Here is an 18927-nt window from a genome sequence, read left to right on the forward strand (position 1 = left end):
AGAGAGATGGCTTCTGTTGGTGTCAGGGAAGTGGCATAAGAACAGGGGCGGGAAACAGAGGGGCAGTTGTGTTACAGGGAGCCTCTGAAAATCTTGCGAAGCAGTTCCTCTTCCGGTGATGAGGAAAGCCCCACCTCCAATGGGGAAGAGGTGAAAGGACCAGAGGGTGCTGGTGTGAGCCTCAGCACCACTCCTGGCAAAGCCAGCCAGGAGAGAAGCACGCACCCTCTGTCGCCCACCCTGCGCAGAAGTCTAAGGCGCAAAGAGAAACTTCCACTTTGACAATACTTCCGTAGACGGGCTGCACTTGGATGAGAACGGACACCTGGCAGCCGCCTTCGATGTTGTGAACGTGTTAGTGCTCCCCAATAAATCAATTGAGAAAGTGAAGGTTGGGAGTGCAGAGAGACACAACCCCTCAACAATAACGCTTGCTATAGATCCAGATGCCATTGTGTGGCCCGGGTGGTGTAACCAGGTGAGACCTACTTAATTTTCTTTCTTTTTTTACTAGAAACTCAAAGCCAACAAGTGAAGGGGACAATGACAGACACAATAGTGTCCCTATTTCCCGGGGACAGTCCTGGATTTACAGAAGCCACCCCAGTTTCTGATTTGATCTCAGAATGTCCCGCTTTTCCTTAGGACACCCCTATTTTCCTTGGGTGAAATTTTGGAGGGTATGGAGTTATCCAACCCCAGAGCCAATGAGATAACTAGACAATCTTTAGAAGCCATCCGAAGGCAGCCCTGTATAGGGAAGATCTTTAATGTTTGATGTTTTGTTATGTTTTTATATATGTTGGGCAGCCCAGTCAGCTGGGTGGGGTATAAATACTATTGTTAGTACTACCACCACCATTGTTATCATCATCATGGAATAGGACATCCCTATTTTCATCAGAGAAATGTTGGAGGGTATGCAATGAATGTCCTTGCCTTGTGTTGTCCAATTTTATCTTTTTATAAGCCGCCTTGAGTTCCTGTCGGGGCAAAAGCCAGGGTATAAACAAATACCGTATTTTTTGCTCTATAAGACTCACTTTTTCCCTCCTAAAAAGTAAGGGGAAATGCGCATGCGTCTTATGGAGCGAATGCAGGCTGTGCAGCTATCCCAGAAGCCAGAACAGCAAGAGGGATTGCTTCTTTCACTGCGCAGTGATCATAGAATCATAGAATCATAGAGTTGGAAGAGACCACAAGGGCCATCGAGTCCAACCCCCTGCCAAGCAGGAAACACCATCAGAGCACTCCTGACATATGGTTGTCAAGCCTCTGCTTAAAGACCTCCAAAGAAGGAGACTCCACCACACTCCTTGGCAGCAAATTCCACTGGCGAACAGCTCTTACTGTCAGGAAGTTCTTCCTAATGTTTAGGTGGAATCTTCTTTCTTGTAGTTTGGCTCCATTGCTCCGTGTCCGCTTCTCTGGAGCAGCAGAAAACAACCTTTCTCCCTCTTCTATGTGACATCCTTTTATATATTTGAACATGGCTATCATATCACCCCTTAACCTCCTCTTTTCCAGGCTAAACATGCCCAGCTCCCTTAGCCGTTCCTCATAAGGCATCGTTTCCAGGCCTTTGACCATTTTGGTTGCCCTCCTCTTGCTGTTCTGGCTTCTGAGATTCAGAATATTTTTTTTCCCTTGTTTTCCTCCTCCAAAAACCAGGTGCGTCTTGTGGTCTGGTGCGTCTTATAGAGGGGGAAATATGGTATATAGTAGTATAGTAATGTTAGGATTCTTGCCCCATGTTGCAGTCATGGGATTATTTTATCACATGACAGTGTATGTTTTCATTCCACATTGTGGGAAGTGACGGAGACAGAATGTTTATATTATTGTGTTCCGTGATGTGGGACTGTTGTCCTTTGTTCTTTCTCTTTGCTGTCTGATGAGAAAGGGGAAGGAGCTAAGTCAGAACACTCCAAGTGTATTATGTGTAAATAAAGTAGTTTAGCCAATATTGCTGTGCTGTTGAGTCTGTCACGCGGACTGCTCACACTCTGCTGATCCTAAAGTTTGCTGATGCCTCTTGGTTGCTGTAATGTTCGGGCTGGAGAAAGCTTTTGAAGCTCCCGAACAACCGACCAGGAAAGAGAGAACATGCTAGCCGTGCATGTGTCTCTATCAGATTCCTACTCACGTGTAGGATGTTCCTGACAAGTAATAACAGTACAAACAAACAATTGGATCTCCTTTCAGCCTCTTGACTCATGTACAGAGAGACTGACTGGCCAACCTAGGCTTTCCCATAGTCTTAGCCATACAGTGGTAGAATCATAGAATCATAGAATCATAGAATCGTAGAGTCATAGAATCATAGAGTTGGAAGAGACCACAAGGGCCATCGAGTCCAACCCCCTGCCAAGCAGGAAACACCTTGGTACCTTGGTTGTTGAACGGCTTGGCTCCCAAACAAGTCGGCTCCTGAACACCGCAAACCCAGAAGTGAGTGTTCTGGTTTGCGAACATTTTTCGGAAGCCAAATGTCCAGCACGGCTTCCACAGCTTCCGCTTTAGTGCAGGAAGCTCCTGCAGCCAATTGGAAGCCGCACCTTGGTTTTCGAACAGTTCCGGGAGTCGGAGAATTCTTAATTTAGAATGGGGAACATTTCAGGACTATTTGAAGAACTATTGCAAACCACTTAAAACACTAGCAGGCTTGAATTAAAAACGAGCAGTGAAACAATTTGAGTATAAAGGATAAATAACAAATGTATTTAAATTGGATATGCAGTGATAAGAGATATGACATAAGCAATCGCGGAAAGGGGGCGGAGGGGGTCAATATTAATATTTGGTGATTTAAATTGGATGTGTAAATATGTACTGGTATAAGATTTAAAAAATTTAAAATTTAAAATTTAAGAATTCATAATTTAAAAAAATTAAAATTTTAAATTTAAAAAAAATTAAATTTAAAATTTAAAAAATTTAAAATTTAAAATTTAAAAAAATTAAAATTTAAAATAAAAAAAATTAAATTTAAAATTTAAAAAATTAGTGCCCAAGTTCTATTGTTATAAGAGAAAGATAAAAACTTTTCTCTGTTCGCTTTCTCCACCCACTTCCTTCCTTTTATGAACAGACCCCGCCTCATTCAAGGTGCAGCAAAAGCTGTCGCCAGGGATACACCAAGGTAATTCATGAAGGCCAACCCTTTTGCTGCTACAGTTGCTCACGGTGCATGAAAGGGACAATCTCTGCTCTGGAAGGTAAGAGGGGAGCCCCTGGAGAAGGCAAAGAGAAGGGATATATATGTCAGAACCAGCGTTTCTGATTATGTACACACTGATGGGGTCGGGGTGCCTCCTTCTCCCCGTTGAAGTGAGTTTGGACGGCTATCTGCCAGAGGTTCTTTAGCTGTGGTTCCTGCATTGCAGGGGTGAGACTCAGTTGATACCTGGGTCCCTTCCAACTCTTCAGTTATATGAATCTATTATTCTAACTCCTACTGGACACTAAATGGCTCATCACATCTTCTCACTCCTTCTCCTGTTGCATGTAGGACTTCTTAACATAACAGAATGTAATACAGAACAGAGATAATAGTGATATATGAATGATGCTGAACTCACTGCTTTTCTTTTCAGATGCAGACCACTGCACCAAATGTCCAGAAGATCAGCATCCAAACAAAGATCAAGATCAATGTGTCGCTAAGATTATCACCTTCCTGGCCTATGAAGAGTCTTTGGGGACCCTCCTGACCTCCTTCACCCTATTCTTGTCCTTAACCACAGGGATTGTGTTAGGAATCTTCATTAAATTCCTAGACACTCCCATAGTCAAAGCAAACAACCGGGACCTCACCTATATCCTTATTGTCTCCCTCCTGTTTTCCTTTTTGTCCTCTTTCCTGTTCATTGGGCGGCCAAGGAAGATGACCTGCCTTCTCCGACAATCTGCCTTCAGTGTCATCTTCTCAGTTGCCGTCTCTTCTGTCTTGGCAAAAACCATCACTGTGGTCCTTGCCTTCCTGGCCACAAAGCCAGGGAACAAGGTGAGGAGATGGCTGGGGAAGAGTCTGGCCAACACCATTGTCATTTCCTGTTCCAGTGTCCAAGTTCTCCTCTGCACCATCTGGCTTGGAATGTTTCCACCATTCCCAGATTCCGACATGCACTCCCAGCCTGGAGAGATCACCCTGCAGTGCAATGAAGGGTCTGTTGCCATGTTTTACATTGCCCTTGGCTACATGGGCTTCCTGGCTGCCATCAGCTTCACAGTAGCTTTTTTTGCCAGGAAATTGCCTGGGGCCTTCAATGAAGCCAAGCTGATCACCTTCAGCATGCTGGTCTTCTGCAGTGTTTGGGTGTCCTTTGTGCCCACCTACCTGAGCACAAAGGGGAAATACATGGTAGCCGTGCAGGTTTTCTCCATCTTGGCCTCCAGTGCTGGGCTTCTGGGCTGTATCTTCGTCCCCAAGTGCTACATTATTCTACACAGGCCTGATCTGAATACAAAAGAGCATCTAATGATGCAAACATCTGACAATAGGAACTAGAAATGGAGACAAGTTCTGTCCCCAATGATATCTAGACCAGAACCATAGCTTCTGATAATGCCAAATCTTTATCTAGGATGGCTCCAAGACGTTATTCCTTTTGTGAAATTAACAAGGCTGTGGTGTAGGGTATCCTCTGCAGTGGCTCCAGTGTTATGGAATTTCTTCTGCAAGGAGGTCCACTAGAATTCAATATTCCCGTGAATCTTTTAAAACCTGCCTCACTCACACTGAAGCTCCTTCCACACTCCGTGCATTTATATGGTTTCTCCCCTGGTGTGGATCCTGCAATGAGTATTTAATTCTGATGTGTCCCAATGTGTGTTTTTTAAAATATTTTTATTAAGAATTCAAACAAAACATACTATCTTAAAACATATCATCCTTGATTTCCCCCCACTTCCCCCTTCCCCCCATAAAATGACCCACCCTCCCCTCCCCCCCAACTTCCCTCAGCTCCAGTCTCTGATTTCTCTACAAATGCATGTTACAGAATTGTATGAATCCTTAATTTATCTGACTGGTTATTGTCAATAAAAAGTTTGTGAGTGCTTATTCAAAACCTGCCAAGGAGTCCGATTCACTTTGTTGTTTCTTTAAGTACTTTGTAAAAGGTTCCCATTCATCTTTAAAGTCACAGTTGTCCTTGTCCCGTAGTTTATGTGTCAATTTTGCTAATTCTGCGTAGTCCATCAGTTTCTCTTTAGTCGGGGTTGTGCCTAAGTGTTTTAATATACACTGGACTCATTTTTGTTCTGTTTCTGTCATCCGCACCCTGAGAAGTAGAGGATTTCTTCTTCCCATTCTTTGGCTGTTTCCTCTCATGCCTGTCTGGGTTTTCTTTAATTTCCAAACATCTTTCTTCCTGCTTCCTTCTTGCCTGTTTCTGACAACATCATCAGATGCTTCATATAATCCACATTGTTCTTCCCATCATCTCCTGGAGGGGGTAGACCAGGAGAAGAAAATCTATAATGCTCAGGTCTTGCTTGTGGGTTAGTGACCCCTTGATATTGAGGGACGATTTCCAATCATTGTGGGAAAGGGAGGTCACTAACGAGGTTCAATCCTGCGGATTGTCTCACCTTTACCTTGAGTCTATGACGTACAATCAAGCTAGAGCTGTGATCTCCCGGAGACTGAGTGACATTGCCAGACAAGAGGACATAGCCCAGGTAAAACCAGGGATGTTCCTAGGGGACCAGATTTATCGGACCATACCAGCCCCCTACCTTGCAGAAATTCACTATGTGGAATACCGTAGACTTCTTACAGCGGCTAGATTAAATGTCCTTGACTCTGTGATATTGTGGGGAAGGTACAGGGGAGTACCATACGCCCAGAGAACCTGTCATTGTGCCATGGGTGTGGTTGAGTCCACCGAACACATTCTCTTGACTTGCCCTTCTTATGCAGAGCTTAGACAAAATTTTATAGACCCACTCCTATGTCAATCTAGCTTCCTACCCGGAGAAAACCAGGTTTTACATTTGCTGAATAACGTCACTAGAGCTATACCTTCCCTGGTGGCCAAATTTCTTTTTTTAGCTTTTAAGCGTCGCAAGACTATAATTGAATGTATTGATATGGGGCTATCTGTTTAGCCCATTTTAGTGTTGACTAAGTTCTAAAACCTTCCTGGAGTTTTAACTGTGTACTGACAAATGTATTTTTTATTTTTACTGACTGACGGTCGAATAAAATGATTGATTGATTGATTGATTGATTGATTGATTGATTGGCTTGTGGGTTTCCTAGAGGACATCTGCTTGGCCACTGTGAGATCAGGATGCTGGACTATAAGGGCCATGGGCCTGATCCACCAGGACTCTTCTTATGTTCTTTCATCTGCTCCATCTGAAGCCACACACACACAAACCGCATGCACCCTTCAGCAGCAACCTGCTTTATGAGTTTGCTGCTCAACTGGCTGCTCAACCCTAATGCTGTTTGATTTTGGCCAGTTGGAAAACTAAAATGCATCAGAGAATATAAAACACCAAAAATAAATGGTTGGATTCGCACCACATCCCACCCCAGAAATGCCTGCAGAGATATGCTTGAGACATGACTGGAATAAAAAATAGGGTTCTCTTTTATTTTATCCTGTAGAGGGAAATTGAAGCCATACAGAAGGGTCTCAAAATGAAAAGAAAAAACAACAAAGGAGGTTCCTGAGTTTGTAGCGATCCCCTCTTCTTCCTTTTGTTATTCCGGGTTTTGCCAGAGCAGGCTGCAGTTCAGACCTTTGCGACTATCAAGGGGTGGAATAAACAAATTGGGCCACACACTTCCGCTTGTCCCATTTCTAGAAAAAATCCCTTTACCCCACTACTTTCCCTTGGATAACCCTCTCTTGAGCGCTAAATCAGAGCAAACCTCAAGATGGAGAAAACCCAATCAATGTTTGCTCCGACTCAGCGGTAAAAAGTGGCTTTTTCCCAGGGGAAAGCAGAGATGTGGACGAGCCTTGCATTTGGAGAAATCCTTCTTCCCTCTTCACAGCCACTGCTCTGTCCCAGCTGCTCTGTCCCCCCTCCTTATCCGGTGGAAGGAAGATGATAATAATAATAATAATAATAATAATAATAATAATAATAATAATAATACTTTTTTATTTATACCCCGCCCATCCCGGTTCAGAAAACTGGGCTAAGGGCAGCTAACAACAAATTTAAAACACTTAATTGATGCAACAAGAAACAGCATAAAATGCAGTATAAAACGTGAGTAACAATAAATTCAGAATTAAAAAATCAATTTAGGGGGGAAATCCATCCAATAAACATTAGACGATCACCAGGGCTAGCTGGCTAAATTAGCCCTATTTGGGTCAGCGAGGGGACCAGACGCCAGCAGAGTCCGCCTGGGAAGCGATGGGCTGCATTCTTCATCATTCATTCCCCTGTTTAGTTTCGGCTGCAGTGGAGGAAAGAGCATAAGAATCTCCTTTGGCCAAGCATTCACCCACAAGTGTCCCAATATGCTCTGGGGAAACAGAGGCAGGAGATCCAGATGGCAACCCCCCTCCAAACCCCCCATATGCCCAACTACTGCCATTTCATGCCCTTCCCCAAACCTAGAAGCCCAGGCAGGGCCCCTCAACCTGCCCAACAGGAGGCCTGGCCTCCATTCAAGTCGCTTTAATCCAGGACGCTAAATCAGTGGTTCCCAAAATGGGCAGTACCATGCCCTGGGGGGCAGTGGGATGACTTGGGGTGGTGCTAAGAGGCAAGAGGGCAGCAAGGGGGCGGTGCTGGAAGTGTAAATGACTATCAGCCTTTAAAAATCTGGCAGCACTGCATCAAACTCATCCGTTTTGTTGAATCAATGAAAGAGTTGAATTGGGTTTTGCATAAACATGCAATTCATTGCCACTGTTTTGAATTTTATTGTGTTATTGCCTTCATTCGTGGGTCGTGAAAACTGCTGTTTTGAATAATGCTTTTTATAGGGTAGGCAGCGGCGTAGCGTGGGTTGTCAGCACCCGGGGCAAGGCAAGTAATTTGCACCCCCTAACCCGAGGCAAGGCAAGTAATTTGCGCCCCCTAACCCGAGGCAAGGCAAGTAATTTGCACACCCTAACCCGAGGCAAGGCAAGTAATTTGCACACCCTAACCCGAGGCAAGGCAAGTAATTTGCGCCCCCTAACCCGGGGCAAGGCAAGTAATTTGCGCCCCCTAACCCGAGGCAAGGCAAGTAATTTGCGCCCCCTAACCTGCCCCCGCTGCCAGCTTCTTCTTGCTGCTGCCTGGTCTGGTCTGGTGTGGTTCTCTCCCACGCTCAGCGCTGCGCTGGGCGGCCGCTGCACTGTCCCTTCCCCAGATAGTCCCTCGCTCTCTCTCCGCACCCCACGCCTGGCACACACCCCCTCCACAGTGGGCGGCGACCCAGCGGCTCGGATCGGATTCGCACAGCCAGCACTGCAGTGAGAGAGAGTGAGTGAGCCAGGTAGGGGCAGAGAGCTGCGAGTGCGAGCGCGCCCCCCCCCCAGATGTTGCGCCCGGTGTGGCCGGCCCCCCCTGCACCTCCCACGCTACGCCACTGAGGGTAGGGTAGCACATAGCTGTCAACTTTTCTTGCGAGGAATCCTATTCGGAATAAGGGAATTTTCCTTTTAAAAAGGGAAACATTGACAACTATGAGGGGAGGATGATTTTTAGGGAAACAAGGGGGCAGAGGCCCTAAAAGGTTTGGAAACCACTCCCCTATATCATGTCCTGCCCCCCGAAGAAAGCTGGATTATGGTCTGGGGTGGCCTTTGGTAGTTTCGAGCCAGTTCAGATTTGCACAAGGCAATCTCTGTTCATACTCTACCTGTACTGCAGGGGGCGCTGTACTCTGCATCAGCACCATCATCTGGAAAGAGAGGGAAGCAACAGAGAAAGATGGTCAGGCCAGCCTCTGCCCCCCAGAGCTTTCTCCATCACCACTTTTAGACAAGTGGGTGGTTTTTAAGGGGTTGGTTGCAGAATGCTCATAAAAGCAGCTATTGCATGACGGTTCTAAATTTTGCTTTGGGAGTTAACTAAGAAGTGGGATATGTGAACCTTAATGGTCTTCAATGTGGGGGGCCTTTCTCACCTGTTTCATAGTAATCATAGACTCTTGCCACAGCCGGCTTTAAGTTCTGGACAGGCACGACCTGCTCCACAGTGAAGGTGTAGCTCTGGGTCATGTTGGTCACCTGTGGACAAGCAGGTGGGATCATCACTTGAGATACAGAATCACAAGACTGCTGAGATTCTGTGTCCAGGGCAGCTGTCTACTCGCTCCATCTGGTGCGCAGGCTGAGACCCTCCTTGCCCACAGACTGACTCGCCAGAGTGGTGCATGCTCTGGTTATCTTCCACTTGGACTACTGCAATGCGCTCTATGTGGGGCTACCTTTGAAGGTGACCTGGCAACTACAACTAATCCAGAATGCGGCAGCTAGACTGGTGAGAGGGAGCGGCAGTCTAAACCACATAAGATCGAGACCCATCTTTAGATGCGGCCAGATATTATTATTATCAGATATGAGTCAACTGGCAGCTAAGACAGACCTTCACACACCCAGCAAAGAAATGGCGGAGGGCATGAACAAAACTTTGTCTTTTCTCTAGGACGGCTTCTCCAGAAGGTTCATTTCCCCGTATCTGATCGGCCCCCTTCTGCAATGGGTGTGTAAGGAGCACTGGTGGGATTGTTTAGGGCTTCTGGTTTGTCAGTGCCTCCCTCACACACAGTTACAGTCTTCTCCATCTGATGCCCTGCACATCTCCAGCGGCTACAATGAGCAGCATTCAGAGAGGTACCCTGAATGCCAAGCCTTCTCTCCCAACGAACTCCAACCTTCTATGCGGGAAGGAAATCTCCTCCACAGGCTCCCCACCATCCCTCTGTCCTTCCTTGAGGTGAAGAAGAGGAAGGGTTTGAACAGCATCATGCTCTCTTCCCTCCTCTCACATAGCCAAGTGATTGTGGAATCACAGAATCAATATTGCAGTACTCCCATTATGCAATTTGGAGGTGCAATGGCTGGTTTGCAATGAGAGAGAGAGAGAGAGAGAGAGAGAGAGAGAGAGAGAGAGAGAGAGAGAGAGAGAGAGAGGAGCTCAACCAGTTCCCTGGTAGCTTATCCATGTTTCCAAAGGAATGAGTGTGAGGAGCAAATCCCACCTTCCTCTCACTCTGCCCACCGGTGCACCCAGATAATAATAATAATAGTAATAGTAGTAGTAATAATAATAATAATAATAATAATAATTTATTTATACCCCGCCCATCTGGCTGGGCTTCCCCAGCCACTCTGAGTAGCGTCCAACAAAATATTAAAATACTGTAATACATCAAACATTAAAAGCTTCCCTAAACAGGGCTGCCTTCAGGTTTCTTCTAAAAGTCTGGTAGCTGTTTTTGTCTTTGACATCTGGTGGGAGGGCGTTCCACAGGGCAGGTGCCACTACTGAGAAGGCCCTCTGCCTGGTTCCCTGTAACTTGGCTTCTCGCAGGGAGGGAACTGCCAGAAGGCCCTCGATGCTGGACCTCAGTGTCCGGGTAGAACGATGGGGGTGGAGACGCTCCTTCAGGTATACTGGACCAAAGGAGAGATTCTCCTGCCTCCTGTCTCTGCCCTCTTTTGTCAGGGACTGGACAGAAGAGGAGGGCTAGGGATCGCCTCCTCTTTCTCTTCTGCATCCATTGGAGGAGGAGGGGGTGGGGGGATTGCCCCCCCCCTTTCTCCAGCAGTTTCAGGAGAAGAGAGAAACAGGATTGAATTACAGCAGAACACAGAGCTGCCAAGTTATGAGCTGTTAGGAGAAGGAGGGGGAGAACTGGCAACAGAGACAGAGCATAGAAGCACCACCATCCCCACGGATTCTCCGCTCACTTAGAATTCAAGGGCAAAGGGCTCAATGACATTTGTCTTCTGAGGCCCTCCATGGAGCCAGGTACTGTTGCTGGGGAAAGACGGGGAGGACCTCAAAGTGAGCAACATCACTGTGGAGTTCAGGGCTGGGTTCTTTGTCTTGCAACACAATGACTGAATAAAACCATAAATACGAACTTTCTTGTTTCTTCCTTGATTCTCCCGGGGGAGGAGAGAATTGCCCAAGCCTGACATCTTTGCTCACCTTCTCCAAATACAGCAGGACATGACTGATGCTCACTTCCGTGCGCTGGACCAGATTGTGGCTTTCCAGCTGGTGGGCGCAAAATGAAGATTGTTGTTGCTTCTTTATTTCATAAAATCCGTACACTTATTGACTGTAAAAAAGCAACCTCAAAGCAGTTCATGAAAAAGATAAAATCATAAATCTCTGAATAAGAAACATCAGCAACAATAGTTTGAAACTTTCAAAAAGTTAATATAGCAGTAGACTGCTATAACAGATTAAAACAGATTAAAGCTAAAACAGATTAAAACTTGCATTAGCTTCCTAAGCCCCTGGGTTGGCTTGTCAAAACAAGAATGTTTTTAACAGTTGCCTGGTGTCAAGAGGCAGGGAGTTCCACAGTGCAGGTGCTGCCACACTAGAAGATTGAGTTCTTACAAATGCAGAACGGGTATTATGCGGCAAATGTAACAATGCCAGTTCTACTAGTCGAAGGGGTCGAGTGGGCATATATGGGGAAAGGTGATCTCTGAAGCCTCAGGGAGAGCAGCATAGTCTACCTTAAGGTGAGGGCAAGGAGAGCCTTCTCTGTAGTCCTGGCAGATGAGGTTGAGCTGTGTGGTGTCCTGGGCTTATATTCATTCATTCATTCATTCATTCATTCATTCATTCATTAGACTTATTAGTCACTTGTCACCAGAAGGTCTCCAAGTGACTTACCTAGTGGCTAGTGGACATTGCAAGCTAGTACAACATTCGCAGCCCCAAGATATGATTATGCCCGTTAGGTCAGCTGACTTTAAAACCAAGACGGGATTGGACAATCCCATGGCCAATTACTGTATCCATCAGCTGCGAAAGCTCACTGGCGCCTCTGTGAACAAAGGTTGCAGGCCTCAGAGTAGCAAAGTTTGGAGACAGCCTAACAAACACAAGGAGAAGTCCCGTTTGTGAGACACCCAGAGGGATCCTCGTGGCTGTTTTTGGAGAGAGGATGCCTGGGGTAGGTAGGCAATATGGCAAAGGCAGCTCTTGTCTTCTCAAGTCTCCTACAGCCAAGGAAGTAGGCTGCTGTTTGTGGCGGGGCCTTCACACACAAACGAAGCTCTTACCTGCTTTACGGATGGCTTCACTGGGACGAATCCTGAGAGCATCTTAACATCAACGATGGCCATGTTGGAGGCCAGTCGGTTGCCGGTGTAACTGAGAACCCAAAGAGAGAGGGGAAATAATCGCACCACTCTTCGCCCCTGACAGCCCACCCCATAACCATCTATCCATCTTCTAATACAGCCTTTCTCAACCTGTGGGTCCACAGATGTTGTTGAACTACAACTCCCATCACCCCTAGCTAGCAAGGCCAGAGCGCAGGGATGATGGGAGCTGTAGTCCTACAACATCTGGGGACCCACAGGTTGAGAACCTCTGTTCTAATACATCCTGATTGTGGAGTGGTCCAGATTCCCAAATAGCCTTGGCCAATGAAGGGGACTACCTGACATTGATCGCAACATCAAAGGTTTTGTGGGCTTTGGGTCCAGCGCAGGTCTCTGGAACTGTGCGCACCTCCAGCGTGAACGGTGCCTCTTCCTGGTGTGGATGCACGTTGTATTTCAAAGTGGTCTGGAAAGGAAACAGGGCTCTAATAATAATTAGTAATTTTATTATTTATAAATAACTCTGGGTGGCTTCCAGCACACATAAAAACATTGTAAAACATCAAACATTTAAAAAATTCCCGATACAGGGCTGCCTTCAGATGTCTTCTAAAAGTTGTGTAGTTCTTTTATCTCCTTGACTTCTGATGGGCGGGTCTTTATCTCTCTCTCTCTCTCTCTCTCTCTCTCTCTCTCTGCATCAGGCATGACCCAGGTTTCCAACAGTGACTTGGACACCAACTCAGAGGGTAAGAGGCCTCTGGAACCAGGAGGGCAGTAGCACAGCCAACCAAGGTGTCAGGTGTGCGTGCAAGAGCCAGGCCCTGTGACCAATAGGACTTTGCAGGACTTGTTCTGAAGAGGCAAGGTGCGGCCACACAGGTGAGGCCAATTGGTACCTCACAGCACCTGGTCGCAAGAGCTGGGAAGGGATAAAAGGTCAACATTTCCCTTCGGCTCTTTGCCACAGTGACACGCTTCCTGCCTTGCTGTGTTTGGCTTCTTGCTTCCTGATCCTTGAACCTTGGCTTCTTGACTCCCTGCTTCTTGATCCTCGGACCCTTGACTTCTTGACTCCCAGCTCTCTGACCCTTGGACTCTTGGCTTCCTGACCCCCGTTCCTGCTCCCACCCGGTCATTTTGCCCCTGGTCCTGATGTCCCCTGCCAGGATTTGTGAAATATACTCAGAGTCGCAAAGTGATTTCATGCTCTTTATTCAGCTCATAGTGGTGAGGAGGAATGAATGAATGTCCCCTCACAGTATCTGCTTTATATACATTATTTACACAATGGGCTGCACATGATTGGCTAATTCCGGAATTCTACTGTAAGCCAATCAGGTTGTGGATTCACTTCTATCTGGAGCAGGATTGGGTGGTTCCTGCCAACCAATCATACTGCTGCATTGTCCTAGGACCAATCAGACTGCTGCATTCTGAATCCTATTGTTCTAGGACTAATCAGACTGCTGCAATTTGGATCCTATTGTTCTAGGACCAATCAGACTGCTTCAGTTTGGATCCTATTCAACTCAGTACATAACACCCCTCCCCTCTAAGTTCCAGTCCTGCCCGGGAGGTCGCATTCATAGTCCTCAAGGTACGCCGGTGGCCTACGTGTGCGTTGCGGCCTGGGGTGTTCCCTGGTCCGGGCTCCAGGTTCTGGCTCGTGTTCCAAGGATGCTGGCTGTGATGGGGCTGTTTGGTCTGGTGCAACCGGCTCGCTCAGTCGTGGTTCTGGTTCCGGTGTCCTTTCGGCCTCATGGGTCCTCTCTGTATTTACTGATTCTGCCTCTCCTGCTGGCCCCTCCTGCTCTATGGGCCTCACTGCCCCGCTGTTCCCTTGGGACTCCTCTGACCTGTCCTCCTCCTGGGTTTCTCCCGGGAATCGTCGCCGTATCTGGTCGCAGTGGCGGCGCCAGCATTGCCCCCCATCCGTTAGCACCTCGTACGACACTGAGCCAGTGACCCTGGTGACTGTGGCGGGTACCCATGCTGGGCCTGCTCCAAAATTCTTTGCGTACACTGGGTCCTGGGCCTCGAAGGTCCGGGGGTTCCTGCCTTCCCCCACCACTACCTCATCCTGAGCTCTATCGGGGTGAAGGCGGTCCAATCTGATTGCAAGGCGCCGACCCATTAGTAGTTCAGCGGGGCTCCGGCCAATCGTTGAGCTGGGGGTGCTGTGCTGTGCTAGAAGGAATGTGGCAAGGCGGTACTCCCAGTCCCCTTGCGTCATGCGGCGAAGGGTGTCCTTGGTGGTCCGCACCATGCACTCTGCTTGGCCATTGGTGGCAGGGTGGAACGGCGCAGAACGGATGTGGCGGATGGCGTTCTGTGCTGTGAAGGTTTGGAATTCTCCTGACGTAAATGCAGTCCCGTTGTCTGAGACGAGAGTGTCAGGGAGCCCGTGGGTTGCAAACAGCCTGCGTAGTACCCGGATGGCTGCGGACGTGGAAGTGGACGGTACCAGTGCGACTTCCAGCCATTTGGTGTAGGAGTCCACCACTATGAAGAATGTTTTCCCCTGAAAGGGGCCAGTGAAATCCACATGCAGGCGTGACCATGGTGCTCGGGCGGACTCCCAGGACTGGACTGGGGCCCTTGGGGGATCTGGGCGGAATTCTTGGCAGGCCTGGCAGTGTTTGACCCAGGCCTCTATCTCTCCATCAATCCTCGGCCACCACACATAACTCCTGGCAAGGGCCTTCATTCTTACTACCCCTGGGTGTGTCTCGTGTAGGGCTGTGAGGACCCTTTTGCGGAGGGGCTGGGGAACAACGACTCTGCTTCCCCATAACAGGCACCCCTTGTGGGCCGACAGTTTATGTTTGTCGGTTGTGTAGCCGGCGAATTCTGGCCCGGGGCTGCTGCTGGGCCATCCCCTCCACACCCAGTCCAGGACTCGGGAGATGACCCTATCTTTCTTGGAATGGTGGGCAACTTCTTGTGCCTGAATGGGGCGGTCGGGAAGCAGCTCCAGGCTCATAACCTCTTGTGCAGGTGCTGGGTCAGGGCCTGTTTCCGGTAGTGGTAGCCTGCTGAGGGCGTCCGCATGGCCCATCGCCTTCCCAGGTCGGTGAATCAGTGCATACTGGTAGCTGGCAAGGAAAATTGACCACCTGAGGACGCGAGGAGACAGCACTTGGGGGGTCTGTTTTTCGGGGGCAAAGAAGCCAAGCAACGGCTTGTGGTCAGTCACCATGGTGAAGGGCCGCCCGTACAAGAAATCGTGGAATTTTTTTACTCCCTTCACGATTGCCAGACCCTCCTTGTCGATTTGCGAGTAGTTCCGCTCGGTTGCGTTGAGTGTCTGGGGAAAGTATGCCACCGGTACCTCTCTTCCATCCGGGAGTTGGTGCCCCAGGACAGCGCCAATGCCATAGGGTGAGGCGTCGCATGCTAGCACCACCGGCAGCCTCTCGTCGAAGTGTGCCAAGACAGAGTTTGAGACAAGCAAGTCCTTGACTGCCTGGAATGCGGCCTCCTGGCGCTGGCCCCACACCCAAGGGGCCCGCTTGTCCAGGAGTCTGTGTAGGGGCTCCGCTACCGCCGCCTTGTGGGGAAGGAAGGAATGGTAAAAGTTCAGTAGTCCCAAGAAGGCCTGAAGTTCAGTCTTGCTCTTGGGCGCTGGGGCATCACAAATGGCCCGTACCTTGTCCCCAGTCGGGTGGACCCCTTCTGCGTCCACCATAAATCCCAGAAAGTCCACCTGAGGCACTCCTAGTAGACATTTTTCCCGCTTCACCTTGAGACCCGCCGTCTGGAAACGGTGTAGAATGGTGCGGAGGCGGTCCTCGAACTCCTCTGGTGTGGGCCCGGCAATCAACACATCATCGAAGAAGGGGGTGACGCCAGGAATCCCTTTAAGGAGCGAGTCCATTAGATTCTGGAATATGCCTGGTGCCACGCTGACCCCGAATTGCAGCCGCTTTACCCTGAACGCTCCTCTGTGCGTCACAATCGTCTGTGCCTCTGCTGTGGCCTCATCTACTGGCAGCTGTTGATATGCTTGGGCCAAGTCCAGCTTGCCAAAAATTTTCGACCCAGCCAGGGTGGCAAGGACATGGCTGACCACTGGCACTGGGTATGCATGGGCCGTGAGGGCCTTGTTTATGGTACATTTGTAGTCTGCGCAGATGCGGACCGAACCATTAGGCTTGACGGGTGTGACGATTGGGGTTTCCCAGGGGGCATTAGGCACCGGCTCCAGCACTCCTTGCTCCACGAGTCGGTCCAATTCCTCGTCTATACGGGGATTCAAGGCGAACGGGACCCAGCGGGCCTTGAGCCTGACCGGTCGTACTGCGGGGTCAAGCTGTAGCGCAATGGGGGGGCCCGTATACTGTCCCAATTTCCCATCGAAAACCCCTGGAAATTCCTTGCAGATGGCGTCCACGTCCACTTGTAAGGTAGTGTGGTTCACCCCGGTGATGGCTAGCCCCAGTGGTCCAAACCATGCCAATCCCAGTAAGCTAATGTAGGGGCCCTTGACCACAAGCAAGTCCAGTTGCTGCGTCCGCCCTCGGTATTGCACCCTGAAGGTCCCCACCCCCATTGTGGGGACCTTACGTTTCTGGAAGTCCCGTAGGGTGAATGGGGCCGGCCTGAGTTTGGGACCCCCAGTAGGACACAGTTTCCTTAAGGTCCTTGCCGAGATTATGGATAGAGTTGAACCCGTGTCAAGCTCCATGCGGCATGGGGCCCCCTCTATCTGTACCTCTACATAAATTTTCTCTACGTTGGGGTGGGGCAACTGGTATACCTGGCAGTCCGTGAGCTCTGTCGAGTTGCCTTGGTGCGTTGGGCCCCGGGACCTGGGGCTCTTGGGTTGGTCGTCTGATGCCTGGTGTCGGCTGGGCCGAGCCCGACACACCCAGGCGATGTGTCCTGATTTTCTGCACTGCCTGCACTCTGCGTTGCGGAAACGGCAGGTCCTCCTCCCATGACTCTCCCCGCAGCTTGCGCAGTTTCCTCCTTCTCGTCGAGGCAGCTGTGGTTTGTGCGCTGCTTGAGTGCGCTGCTGTACTCGGTGCACCTCCTCCCTGTCGGATCCTGAGTCGTCGGTGAGGTCTTCGTGGTGGACCCTCGGTTGGGATGGCAGGCTTGGCCGTGCCTCTTGCGTCGACCTCTCGGCAGCTTCCGTTGCCAGGGCCTCCTCCAGAGCGACCTGGAACGTTAGGTCCTTCTTAGCGTAGAGGCGTCGTTGCAGCTTCTCATCCTTCAGGCCACCGACGAGGCGGTCACGAAGCATGTTCTCCAGCTCTGAGAAGTTGCAGAACCAGGCGGCTTGGCGGAGAGAGGTCACAAACCCAGTTATGGTTTCCCCAGGGGCTTGTCGCTTTGCGTAGAAGGCATTTCGACGAGCCACCACTGAGGGCTGCGGCGAAAAGTGCCCCTTCAGCTGTTCCATTATTGTTTTGTATGGAACAGTACGACGTCTTCAGGCGCAAGAAGAGCCTGGGCGATTTCAAACGTCTCCTCTCCGCAGACGCTGAAGAATATCGCCCTCTTCTTGGCGTCTTCTTCGTCGGTGACCCCTTTGGCTTCTAGGAGGAAGGTGAAACGGGAGGCATACGCTTCCCAGTCTCCAGATGCTGGGTTGAATGGCGAGAAGCTGCTGTCGGTTGCCATTCTGAGTTCCTTGTGTCCCGGAGCAGAAGCCTGGATACACGGTGCGAGGCAGCGGTGCGGCAGGTGGCGGTGCTGCGGTGCTGTGTGTGGCAGTCAGCTCAGCGGGATCCCACCTTCGTCGCCAGTGAAATATACTCAGAGTCGCAAAGTGATTTCATGCTCTTTATTCAGCTCATAGTGGTGAGGAGGAATGAATGAAAGTCCCCTCACAGTATCTGCTTTATATACATTATTTACACCATGGGCTGCACATGATTGGCTAATTCCGGAATTCTACTGTAAGCCAATCAGGTTGTGGATTCACTTATATCTGGAGCAGGATTGGGTGGTTCCTGCCAACCAATCATACTGCTGCATTGTTCTAGGACCAATCAGACTGCTGCATTCTGAATCCTATTGTTCTGGGACTAATCAGACTGCTTCAGTTTGGATCCTATTCAACTCAGTACATAACAATTTCGATCACCTGTGAACCAGACTGTGACACAAGGGGCTAATATGGATCTTGGCATCACTGAGCCCATCAACCAATGCAGCCCCCTAGCCAATACCCCCAGAGGGGCCAGAGTCCTCACACCTGAGGGCTGTATGAGAGTTAGCAGAGAGAGGACACAGGCCCCAGCTTCAGGCTGGAGGTCTGCCCCTTTAAGGGTGGTGGGTCTTAGAGACAATATAATGGTTCGGTTAGCATCTAGCCTTTGCTGGAACAACTTATCCCTTCATTGGCACATCTCTAGGATTCTGAATGACCTATTTCCATTCCCTGGCTTGCTAAGTTGTGATAAGCCCTTGCTTACTGGTCACAGAACCATAGTAGAGTTGGAAGGGATCCCAAGGATCATTTGTCCAACCCCATGAAATGCAGGAATCCTAGCTAAGGAATCCCTAACGGATGGCCATCCCAACTCCATTTAAAATCTCCAGTGAAGGACTGCCCACTACCCTCCAAACAGCTCTTACTGTCAGAAAGTTCTTCCCAATGATTAGTTGGAATCTCTTTTATTGTATTTTGAACCCATTGGTCCTACCC

General features: G+C 49.2%; 1 protein-coding gene and 1 long non-coding RNA gene across 2 annotated transcripts in view; one reads left to right on the top strand and one right to left on the bottom strand.

Annotated features, from left to right (window-relative positions):
- The first annotated feature begins 270 nt into the window (after window positions 1-270).
- Window positions 271-3942, top strand: LOC308580300. The gene is made up of 3 exons (XR_014004793.1): window positions 271-478; window positions 3092-3218; window positions 3597-3942. It is a non-coding gene; the product is annotated as an uncharacterized lncRNA (long non-coding RNA).
- Window positions 3943-6582: 2640 nt separating this feature from the next.
- The window catches only part of LOC308579732 (alpha-2-macroglobulin-like), a gene marked incomplete at its 5' end in the record, with an annotated part of 69501 nt that continues 57156 nt past the window's right edge, over window positions 6583-18927 (bottom strand). The window contains 6 exons of the mRNA XM_081180665.1: window positions 6583-7429; window positions 8828-8869; window positions 9095-9197; window positions 11128-11196; window positions 12222-12312; window positions 12605-12732. Coding sequence (XP_081036791.1) covers window positions 7404-7429; window positions 8828-8869; window positions 9095-9197; window positions 11128-11196; window positions 12222-12312; window positions 12605-12732 — 459 coding nt within the window. The 3' untranslated portion in view covers window positions 6583-7403. The remainder of the gene's footprint in view (window positions 7430-8827; window positions 8870-9094; window positions 9198-11127; window positions 11197-12221; window positions 12313-12604; window positions 12733-18927) is intronic.

The sequence above is a fragment of the Podarcis bocagei genome (genome assembly GCF_964188305.1).
Source record: "Podarcis bocagei genome assembly, chromosome: 2".
Taxonomy (NCBI): Eukaryota; Metazoa; Chordata; class Lepidosauria; order Squamata; family Lacertidae; genus Podarcis; species Podarcis bocagei.